This window comes from Typopeltis vanoorti, chromosome 12 (genome assembly GCF_054136105.1).
Source record: "Typopeltis vanoorti isolate ZY-2024b chromosome 12, IOZ_Tvanoo_1.0, whole genome shotgun sequence".
NCBI lineage: Eukaryota > Metazoa > Arthropoda > Arachnida > Uropygi > Thelyphonidae > Typopeltis > Typopeltis vanoorti.
Window position 1 is genome coordinate 120,619,088 of NC_143560.1, and position 12,698 is coordinate 120,631,785.

The window sequence follows — 12,698 nt, forward strand, 5'->3', positions numbered from 1 at the left end:
TAGTAATAATAATATTCTTTCCATCTTCTGGCTATGTCATTAGTGTCATTTAAGATCTTACCATTTTCCTCTGTAATTATATTAAGTTTTGGTTTTGATGTTTTGGTTATATCCTTTATTATTAACCTTTATTATTATTATTATTACGGGCAACTCCAGGGAGTCCTTAGACTTATCGAGTGAGGCCCTAAACATCATGTCCACACAACTATACGACATTCTCACAGTATCTATCATACCTTGCCTTGAACTTTCTCACCGTCATAGCACCCACAGCAGACTCTGGCAGCTTATTCCACTCATTTACCACTCTAAAAGTAAAGAACCCAGCTCTAACACCAGTGCTAACCATGCTCTTGCCCAGCTTCCATACGTGTCCCCTAGTTCTCCCACCACCAGCCGTGATCTCAAAAATATCCTCTGAATTAATCCTATAGAAACCCTTTAGCAATTTCAATGTCTCAATCATATCTCCCCTTTTCCTCCTATCAACTAATTTCTGCAACCCACAGATCTTCAACCTGTTCTCATATGGTTCATTTCATAGATCTCCTATCATCTTGGTCACTCACCTCTGGATCCTCTCAACATCCTCCCCATCAAGAAGAAACCTAGGTGACCAAATCTGGGCACAGTAGTTGAGATGGGGGTCTTATCAAGGCTCGATAAGTGGAACAATAACATGCTTGTCTCTGCTTGTCAACGTATTCTTCAGCAACCAAGTGATTTGATGAGCTGATTTGGTCACTTTTGCAATGTGCCCTCTAAACTTCATCTCCCTATCCACCAATACTCCCAAGTCCCTGGCTTCATCAATCTCCTGCAGTACAGTTCCACCAATGTAGTAAATTGCTGCTAATCTTTTCACCCCAAAATGTATAACCTTACATTTTGCCACATTAAATTGACATCCATTCTCCTTAGCCCAGAACTCCAATATATCCAAGTCGTCCTGCAAGATTTTGACATCTGCATTCACTATTGCCCTAACCAACTTTGCATCATCAGCGAACAAATGAACTGTTCCTCTTAGATCCTTCCCTATATCGTTAATGAACAAATTAAACAGCAGTGGTCCAAGTACAGAACCCTGCGGCACACCACTAGTCACAGGCCGTCTTTTGGACTCCACTCCTGAATAAACTACTCTTTGATATCTCTCCATCAACCACCCACCTATCCATCTCACCAACCCTATATCCATTCCCATATGTTGTAGTTTACGGATTAGAATTCCATGTGGTATCCTGTCAAACGCCTTTGCCAGGTCCAGCAGTATCACTGTAAACTCATTACCCTTATCCAGTTCAGCTGTAACCTTGTTATAAAACTCGAGCAAGTTACTGAGGCATGATCTACTCTTTACAAAGCCATGCTGTCCCCTGTACAGTATCTCATTTTCATCAATCCATTCCTGTATTTTTCCCTTCACTACTTTCTCCAAGACCTTGACAACGACTCCTGATATGCTGATCGGTCGGTAATTTTCAACAGCAGCCTTGGAACCACCTTTATGCAGCAGAACTATTTTCCCCTCTTTCCATCCCCTTGGGACTGACCCAGACCCGAGGCTCAAATTAAACAAAATGGTCAAGGGCACTGACAATTCTTTAGCCGCTTCACATACGACATGAGCTGGTATACCATCCAATCCCACAGATGTGTTCACATTAAGGTTCTGTAATAGACTATTCACCTCCACTTCATTCATCACAATTCCCGTATAAACTAATGGTTCCTTCATTTTTTCAATGTCACCACCTGGATGATATACTTTTGCCAAGTGCTCGCTCAGTAACTCCACTATATCGAGTGATTCAGTGACCTCGTTACCATCGCCATTCCTTAAAATCATTTTGCTCTGTACAGTTTTTTCTTGCTTGTAGCACATTGAAAGAACTGTTTGGGTTTCTCTTTAGCTTGCATAGCTAGTTTCCTTTCATAATCTGTTTTTGCTTTTTTTACCACACTCGTTACCCTTCTGGCCTGCACTTTATACCGTTCGTGTGCCTGCATGTCACCTTTCTCTTTAAATTCCCTCCACAGTTGTTTCTTTTTTTGCAGCTCAAGCTTAATGGTGTTATTGATCCATTTAACCCCTACTTGTTTTACTATTCGGACCCTAGGTATACAATCAGCCATAACCTCCTGTAAATGTTTATTGACCACGTCCCATGCTCTATCGACATCCAGCCCTTGTAGTTGTACATGCTATGGCACTGATCCAAGCAATCTCCTAAGCTTGTCATACTTGCCACCACGATAATTCCACATATACCCTGTCTTAATCGAAAATTCCACACCTTTAGCCACCTCCAAGGTCTCTTTAAATTCTCTTATGATCATTCTCACCAATAGGTGGCAACATGGTCATATTCATTACAGTCAAATTTTCAGATGCTATTAGCAGGTCAAGCAGTCTCACACCCCTAGTGTTTTCAATTACATGCTGTCTCAGATAGTTATCCCTTAATAATTGAATAAAATCCATTTCCTTCCTCACATGTGTCCTCTCCTCCTTCCAATCAATGTTACCATAGTTGAAATCCCCCCCATAATAATTATCCTCCTTCCACTTATTTCATCAATTTGTTTATGCATACTGTCTCTACCATCTATTTCATCATCTGGTCTATAGCAGCACCAAACTGTATATTTTATTCTGCCAGTCCCAATCTCACACCAAGTAGCATCAAATGAGCTCTTTTCACTATCCTGTGATACAACTTCTATTCTCCTTGCCTGTAGTTCATCAGCTATCATCAATAACACTACTCTCCCCCCCATTTTATTCTCTCTGTCCCTCCTAAATACACTATAACTTATACATTCTATCCCACTAACTATATCATCTTCCGTCAGCCATGTTTCACTAATGCCAATAACTGTGGCCAGGAAGAGCCAGTCAAGGCCAAAAATTCTTCCTTCTTGATCCTAACACTCTTGGCATTAGTGTACATGAAATGCAGTGATCCCTTTGTCCCACCCATGTCTTGATGCGTTATTCTAAATATCCCATTCCCATTTTTTGTCCTTATTGCTGGCTCGGGTACATTATATACATTCTTACACTCAACTGTCTCAACGATGTCTGCATATCCACTCCCCCCCCCTTGGTAGTTCTAGTTTCCCTGGTTCTGCACATCCATTTTCACTTCATTCAGCAACACTTTTTCCAGTCTCCGCACACCAAATCCATTCAAATGCAGGCCATCCATCTTGTATAAATCCTTTCGCCCATTAAACTCATTCCACACGTCCATGAATTCCACACCACACTGTCTACATAGCCTGCGCAAAATGTCATTTGCGATTATGGCCCTCCTTCTAAACTCCTCTCTGTCATACCGCGGCAACAGACTCACAATTCTAACTCTGTCACTCTTTTCTTTCGCTACCTTTAACAATACTTTCAAGTCCTCTCTCATAAAAAATTTATCTGCTTTCAATTCATTCGTACCCACCACAACTATCAATTCTTTCACCCTCTGTTTTTGCGCTCTTACATCTCACTTACATCCTTAAATTTTGCACCCGGTAAGTACGATTTAGTTAAACTCCCATCTATCACTCCTCTTAATAACGAGTCACCATACAACACTGTTTCCTTCATTTCAGAAACTCTCCCACTCTTATGCTTATTTTTCCTTTCAAACACTTGTGTATTTACGTTAGCCGAATCACTCTGGAAAGAGTTTTGCAGGTGCTCTAATTGTCGCTGTGCATTTTGTATCACTGCACCCAACCTAGCGATCTCAATTCCTACAAATAATTCCTGATTTTTTTTATCATTTAAACCATTTTCTCTCTCTGTATAGTTGCGTTCACTCTTTCTTTGATCACTGCTCTCATTGCCATCTTGTACATCGCAATTCTCTATCAAGCCACTATTTTCACTTACATTCTGGCATTCTTCAACCATAACTGGCTCACAACCTGACACATACTTCAACTCCTCACTTTGCTTACACTTTCTGCACATTCTACCACCATTATCACTTTCAATCCAAACTCCTGCCTTATTCTGGAATGCATACATCCCACATACATCACATTGGACAAACTCTCTCACATTACAGTTTTTGAACAATGTCGTCGTATTTAAGACGCCATTATCTTACGTCATTGGCGCCATGTGCAAATCTATGAAACATATCGTTAAAATATTAAATAAATAACGGAATTCATACCAAAATCACACAGACACAACAAGCTACCAAAATTAGACAATATTACGTTTTGATTTAAACCTATATTCTAATTTTCACTCAAAAATATATTTAGCTTTCGGGAGCTCTCTGAAAACACTACAGACCGTGTTGCCTTGTTGAATAAATCTTGTTTCGTTAGAGTTGGAGTGTCTTTCTATTTCTTTACAGATGTTTTGGATATAGCTATTTTTATCTTTTTGACAGGGTTCAGGTAATTTGTGTTTGCCAATCTGTTATTTTAATTTGTTTCCTTTTTTCAATTAGTTTTAAGGTTTCTTTTGCAATCCATGGACTGCCATTCTTTTTTATTGGGTTGTTTTGGGCTGCAGATTTTGCAATGGTATGTTTTAGGTGTGTCCATTGTGATTCAGTGCTTTGTTCCAGAGGTGTGCTTTTTTGTTTCTTGATCTCTGCTTCAATGTCCATCATAAATTTCTTGTCCATTTGTGAAAAGTCATATGTTTTGTTGCTATTATTCTTGTTTGCTTTCAGATGGATCTTTAAATTACAGATTAATAATTGATGGTCTGATCCACAGTCTGCACCTGGCAGTGTTTTGATGTTATTGATTAGTGTCCTCCATCTTCTGTCTATTAAAATATAGTCGATTTGATTCTTACATCGATTCCCACTGGCTATCCAATTCCCTTTCAATGCAGAACTCCAATAGTTTTTCTCCTCATTCGTTTCTAATTCTCAGTCCATATTTTTCAGTGATTCCATTTAAGTGATCATCATGTGCATTGGATCCCACCTTAGCATTGAAGTCTCCTAGAATTATTCGAATATCCTTTCTTCATATCGTATCCATAGTTTCATTTAGGTCTTTGTAGAATTTCTCACTTAATTCATCTTCTGCATTTGATGTGGGTGCATAAACTTGTATTAGCGTTGTTGGAATTGAGTTAGTGTTTAATCTTACTGTTATGATTCTGTCACTGACTGGGTTGCATCCTTTTAGTGCTTTGTTTATGTTTTTATTAACAATGATGGCAACTCCCTTTTCACTGTTATTGTCTGGACCAGAGAAAAACACCTTGTTTCCTTTATGTGTTGTGAAATGACCACGTGCTTTCCAGTGAGTTTCTGCCAACCCCAAGATTAGTATCATATTGTCTTCCATTTCATTCTGTATTATGTCTAGTTTCCTAGGTTGCAGGAGTCCTCTGATGTTCCTATCTTGAAGGTCTTTCTGAGAGTTATTTTATAATGATCTGATTGGTGATTTTGTGGGCTGGGAATATCATCAGTCTTGTTGACGTCATTATTCCTCAGCCTAGTCAAATTTTGTCTTTGTTGCACATTCCTTTCCCCTCCGTACTTAGAGGTGTACCACCTTGGTGTGCCGGGCTGGCGGCTGTCCCTCTGTTATAAGTCAAGTCTGCATCATCATGAAGATTATCATGGGATAATAGTAGAGTGGTTTCCCATTGCCTTCTCTACTGCAGTATCCTGGCCAGAGAGAGGAACAATTCTTCATAGCCCAAGTTGAGGCCAAGTCAGTCCTCTGGCTCTCCGTCTCTTGTAGCATGTATACTACAAGAGGTTAATACTAGCAGCGCTGCTGCCTACTACTACTGGACATGTAATAATAATATAATAATAATATTAAATTAATGGTCCTGAATTGCAGGAAATTTATGAGACTAAGGACTTGGAAATGATGGTAGACAGAGTTGAAGTTCAGAGAGCATATTTCAAAAGTTGGCAATATAGCTCAAAGGATTACTTGGATCTCTCTCTCTCTTTATGATATTATCCAGCCATATCTTGACTACAGCGCACAGATTTAGTCTCCTAAGTTTCTTGGTGATGAGAAGATGGTGAAGAGGAGAGAGGAATGACCAAGGTAGTGGCAGGTCTGTGGAATGCTCCATATGAGGATAAATTGAAAGTGAATGGGTTGCAATGTTTAGTTGACAGGTGAAAAAGAGTAGACATAAAGGTAATGTATAAGTTACTGAAGAAGTTCTATAAGATTGAAACAGAAGAAATACAGTAATAGCCTGCTTTACAATGATCCACTCATTTGATGCTCTTCATTTATGACCAGTGCACGGTTTTTGTGGGCTCAATTTATTTATGACATCATTGCACTCTGCATCTCTCTGTTTTGGTGTTTCTCTTTGAATTATAAACTGTTTATAAGTTTTATTTTATTGTTGCTAGTAATGGCAGATAAAATTCAGAATAAGAGTACTGTTGCTTCTGATGAAAAGAAGATGCATAAATCATTACATTACATACTTAGGTTAAAATTATTAAAGTTAGTGATGATAGTATGTTGAACACTGTGATAGTCTGCATCTAAACTTATTGTAACAATAGTAGGTACAAACTAGATAAGTTCTTAGTGATGTGAAAAGTGCTACACTAGTTAATACTACGGTTATCTGCAAACGTGACAATCTTATTGTCATTTCTAAATTGGAAAAACTTTTAATGGTATAGATTGATGACCAAACTAGTTGGCATGTTTCGTTAAGCCAAGCTATTCAGAATAACTCATTTATGATATTCTAAATTTTTCATTTGCATATCTGATGTAAATATCCGATGCTTTGTTTACATCATTTATGCATATATGTTTAAAGATGCTATTAAACTAATACAGTCATCCCTCGACTTACTTCCACTTAAAGATACGTCCATGATCCCATAAGGGAATAAATAACATTTTCGACTATACTTTCGAACAAGACACGAGTGAGCATAAAGTAAAAAGGTTTCTGTTTAGCAACAGTGCATCATGCACAGTGGCAACAGCATTCAGCAGCAACCTCCCTCGGCAGTTGGCAATCGGCACGTGTCTTCAACAGTTTCTCTGTTGGTATTATGTTTGAAACATAGGTTATTTGTGTATTTATTGTTAAATATTTCACGATATTTTGTGCAACATGGCCCCTACATGCTCAATTGAAAAATCTAGTGAAGAATCGCAGAAAATAGATGAGCAATTGATCTTGAAATGAAGTTGCAAGTCATAAAGCAACATGAAGCTGGTAAGCCTGTCATTGTGATTGCACATGACTTTAGATGGCCTCATTCTACAATGACGACCATTTTGAAAAATAAGGATAAAATTGTAGAGTCTATGAAAGAATGTGCTTCCATTGAATTGACAATAGCGACTGAAAAAGCTACTTTCATCATGGATAGAGGACCTGAACCAAAAGAGCATACCCCTTAGCACTGTGACCGTAACTGCTAAGGCACTAAGTCTCTTCAACATGTTGAAGGAGAAAGCAGGGCCTGATTACGACTATGAATTCAACGCTTCTTCCGGTAGGTTCATGAGATTCAGGCAGCATTTTGCACTGCATAATGTTGAAAATATATGGTGAATCTGCAAGTGCTGATGAGAAGGCTGCAAGGAGTTTGCGGAGAAATTGGATAAAATTATTTGCCAGAGCAAATATTTAATATGGATGAGACCTCCCTTTTTTTGGAAAAAAAATGCACATGCAGACATTCTCCCACAAAAAAGCTAAAATCTATGCCTTGGTTAGAGCTCTTAGAGACCATATTATAATTCTGTTAGGGGGTAATGTGGGTGGATATAAATTGAAACCATTTGTGATATGGAACAGTGAGAATCCATGATCCTTCAAAAACATTAGGAAGCATACTCTTCTAGTTTATTATCGGAGCAATAAGAAGACATGGATTACTCAAAAATTGTTTGAGGATGCCTTAATCAACTGTTATGCGAGTGAAACGGAAAGTTGATTAAGGCATCCTCAAACAATTTTTGAGTAATCCATGACTTCTTATTGGTCCAATAATAAACTAGAAGAGTTATGCTTCCTAATGTTTTTGAAGGCTCATGGATTCTCACTGTGCCATATCACAAATGATTTAAGTAAAAGAAATTTTGTAAAAGAAAATGTAAAATTTAAAATTTAAAATTTTATTAATTCTAGATAATGCTCCAGGCCATCCACCTTACATCAGTGATTTTCACTCCAAGATCAAGGTCATGTTTCTCCCTCCAAACACTTCATTGATTCAACCGATGGATCAAGGAGTTCTTGGAGTGTTTAAGGCTTATTTTCTACGGAGAACTTTTTCACATGCCATTTCTGCCACTGAAAGAAATGATCTGACCTGCATGCAATTAAGGAAAGCATTCAGTATTTATCATGCTATTAAAAATATTGCTGTGGCTTGAGATGAAGTATGAGTGGCATATGGAAAAAGACATTAAAAAGGTTTGTGCATGATTTTGGAAGTTTTGAAAAAAATGAAAATCTTTGTAAATTGAGTGAAGAAATAGTGGGCCTAGCAAACAATCTAAATCTCGAAGTGAATGTTCACGACATAATTAAACTCATAGAAAGTTCCCCTGAAGAGTTGACCAACAAAGAATTGATCGGAGGAACAACGTGTTGCAGAAGAGGAAAAGGGAAACAAGACAAGGTAGTTAAACAATTCACAGTGATGGGTCTTGCATAAATGTTCTCTGCAATTAGCAATGCTCTCAAAATGGCTGAAGCCAATGTTGAACACTACTTATTAGTAGAAAAGAAAGTATATGATGCATTTTCTTGATATAAACAAATTTATGATGAAAAGAAGAAGAGGAATAATAAAGCACATTTGACATTTTCATCAAAAAAAAAAAAAAGTTACACCAGAACAACCTCAGCCTGGTCCTTCACATAGGGAAAGTAATGAAGATGTGATTGTAGAGGAAGATTTGGGTGATTATTCTCCTGTTTTATAGTGGCAGTAATGCACAGTACATTACTGCCACTATAAAACAGGAGGTTTTATAAGGTTTAAAAATTAAAATGACAGTATACTTATTACGATTAAGTCACTGACCCCTATAACTCTGTTGATTTGAATGTATTGACTTACGTTCGACTGACTTATATCCTGCCAGGTGGAACGGAGAACTTTCCTGATGTAAGTCGAGGAATGCCGGATGCCAGCCTGGTTGGCTGAATGGTCAGCATATCCACTCTCCAGCCAAAAGGCTGCAGGTTCAAATCTCACTGTGGGCATGGATGTTGGTGATTGTCTGTGAAGATAATAGTGGTGATGAGTGGCAGATGGCATTGGTGTAGATGATGATGGTAGTTGCAGTTTATTGTAGCTGGTGGGTTGAGTGGTGGAGACAGAGTTGTAGAATAGGTGCCCTCCCTCGATGAGTCTTTGAACTCCCTGGAGGTGTTGCATAATAATAATGACTGTACTTGCATCTACAAGTGAAAAATAAAATGGCAGTGATTCAGTATATGACAGTAGTCTGGAACCTAACCTGTCATATGATTGTATTTCAATATCTGATGAGTAACAATAGAATTACGGGTCATCCCTTGGAAGTGATAAGAGTATGGTTAGTAAGGGCAGAAGGTCTAGATTTTTTCCTTGGATACTGACTGCTTGGCAAATGACTAGAATGGATTGCCAGAGTTAGTTTTGAGTGCTCTAACAGCGAATGAGGGTGGTATGATTGGTATTGTGTGAATAATGGTTAGAGTTTGCCTCCACAATGAGTCTTCTGACTTCATGGAGTTTCCAGTATTAATATTTCATAACATCCAACAATTTTATGGTAATCTTCCTCTGTATAATGTCTTCTGGCTACTAGATACCCTGCTTTTTTTGCCTTCCCACTAAATAGCTGTACATCCTGTTGTTTTTGGGTCTTAATGATTCCTCTTTGTTCATTAATTGCACTTCTTAATTATCCTGTTGTGTTCTTCGAAATAGTTCTGTTAACTATGATTTTTGGACATATGTGGTAATCACTGCTACAGTCATTTTGATTTCTAATGATATTTGTTAAAATACTATTATAAATTACCTTGTTGAACAGCAGGAAGGAGTGATGATAAGAGGCCATCCCTGGAAGTTACGAAAGGAAACTGTGAGCAAGAGGGTAAGAGTGGTTTCTTTGCGTGGAGGGTGGTTGAACCGTGGAATGCATTGCCTGATGGAGTGGTGGGAGCGAGAATGGTCAATGAGTTTAAAGAGTGGTATGATAGACTTTGTGTTTCTTTGGGGGGACCCCCCCTCGATGAGTCTTTTGACTTCATGGAGGCCTGAGTAATAATAATAGTAATAATAATATGTATTTCATGTTTGCTTCTTGTAATTTTTCATTATGCACCATTTATATTTTGTTCTTTTTCTGCTGGAAACATCTGAGCTCCAGAAAGTCAATAATATTATTATTATTATTATTTTATGACACCTCCAAGGAGTCCAAAGATTCATTGAGGAAGGGAACCTACTCTACAAATCTCTCTCTCCCCCACTTCACCAACTACACTGAACCATCATTATCATCGTCATTTATACCAATGTCATCTACTTCACATCACTGCTACTAGTATTTTTTGTCTGTAAATTGCAAATGTTTTGAAGGCTGATTTGTCTGTATGTGGGATGAAAAATCCGAGTTTCCGGAAGAAAAAACCCTGCTACTTCCATATAAGATCAGCTAACTCACCTCCATTTGAAAAAAACTCATATAAAGATTCCGCTCATCATGACGAGAATCGAAATTAGGCCTTTTCCAGTCGAAGGGTGCAACGTACCATTGTTCTTCCAATTGTGCTACTATGGTGGATGGCCATTCCTTCCCTATGACAACTTTTCAGCTTCACATTAATGCCACTCTCTTGTCTCTATTTATTTCAGCAGAATTTCCATTTTCCAACCCTGACAACCATTTTTTTCTTCACATTTTCTTTCTTCTGTGAAAAAAAAAAAAAAAATAAATAAAAATATAAAATAAAATAAAATCGGTTATCTACTGCAAAACCCCTTCCAAGGCAATCTCATATATCAACTTCTTACCTGTAAAAGTTGATCACTAACAAGTGCCAATTTTCATCCAGTTATTATGACATTTCTGTGTCTGTTCTTCCATTCTCCTCTGTCATACCTTGGACATTACTACCAATTTCTTCTCTTGATTATCTTGATTGCCTCTAATATTTATTTCATATTTCTTTTCACATCTGTTCTGCTACTGTTTAAATAATTTTGTATGCTACCACAAATGGTTGATTTCCTTGTTCCGAAAAAAATCTTGGTAATATTTTGTATCTTGCCTTCTGACAAATACATATTCATCATAATTTTTTGTTGCTATTGTTGTTCATTTCATATGCTGCTATCTATTTATCTTGCTGATTCCCATTCTCACTTGAATGCTTTTACATTTGCTTTCTTGCATGAGTTGCACTCTTTCTCTAACTCTTTCTCTCTCAGCTGCACATTATAATCATGATTTTGATTAAAATTTTTAGTAAATATGTTTTTTGTTGTAATATGATTTTATGTAACCACCAAAAAAAAAAAAAAACTATAGTTGGGTGTAAATCACACTTTTTATTCTTTTAGCACTTGCTCGGTTATTAATATAGAGAAGCACAAGAAGAAATGCAATGCCAGAGAAATAGCTCATCCAGTTAAGTATACTAGTATACAGAATACTAGTTTCTTTGTGTTACTAGTATTCCTTAAATATTAAAAGCTATATATTAAATATATATAATAATAATAATATAAAAAGAATATATATACACACACACACACACACACACACACACACACACACACACACACACAAGGGAATGCAGTGGTGTTCGGTGACAATGATTATGAAGCTGAAGAAATACCAAATGAAATTTTTAAAACAATTGATTCTTTCAATATTGAGCCTGATGAAAACATTTTTGGATTTGAATAGTGTAATGTTCAATAAATATTAAGTAATACTTCTACCTTAGTTTTGTTATTACATTTGATTTACCTCTCATACATTTCAAATGTATACTGCGCATGTGCATTTTTAATGATTTTTTAATCATTTTTAAATCTCATTGCAACTCAGCTAGTAAATGTATAAAGAAAGAGGTGAAGGCACAAGACTATAGACTTCTGTTAGTGTTCAGCTTTCCAACCAAATGTTTAGTGTTTTGTAATGGCGGAAGGACAGTAATTGATATAGAGTTACCTCCATTATCACAGATCATATCAACGTATGATCTATCTTCTGATAGAATGCATCAAAATAGCCCAATATCATTTGGACAGCATCTTCTATCACTTGTTTGTTTTTCATGTGACGATAATAGCTCTTTCGTAAATTATATAGGAGTATCTGGAGCACTTGCTATCCCTAGGGTTGTAATTGGCTATTGAGTGCAGAGGCACTCAGTGGCCAATCAGTTCTAGTCTCAGTTCTACTGACCAGGCTGGAGTGGAGTGTTGCTCCAGTCATCTATCCATGTAATATTGATAGTACTAAATGCCAAGCTCAAGTTGCTGCGAATTTACAGTCCTATAAAAATGGCTTACTTTTTATTTCTGGTCCTACATTATCTCAATTGCATCACCTTGAAAGAGAAATGGATGAAGTCAGAAAGGAAGCAGAATGCATGAGAGCTGAATTGAGGACAATGAATAGAAATATTAGGACTACTGAGAATAGTTTAGTTGATGTGACAAGAACAAGAATAGGTT

General features: G+C 37.2%; 1 protein-coding gene across 1 annotated transcript in view; it reads left to right on the forward strand.

Annotated features, from left to right (window-relative positions):
* The window catches only part of LOC150101186 (tRNA:m(4)X modification enzyme TRM13 homolog), a 300,267-nt gene that overhangs the window by 61,141 nt on the left and 226,428 nt on the right, over positions 1 to 12,698 (forward strand). Inside the window, exon 3 of the mRNA XM_090401720.1 lies at positions 11,574 to 11,640. Within this exon, the coding sequence (XP_090257846.1) occupies positions 11,574 to 11,640 (67 nt within the window). The remainder of the gene's footprint in view (positions 1 to 11,573; positions 11,641 to 12,698) is intronic.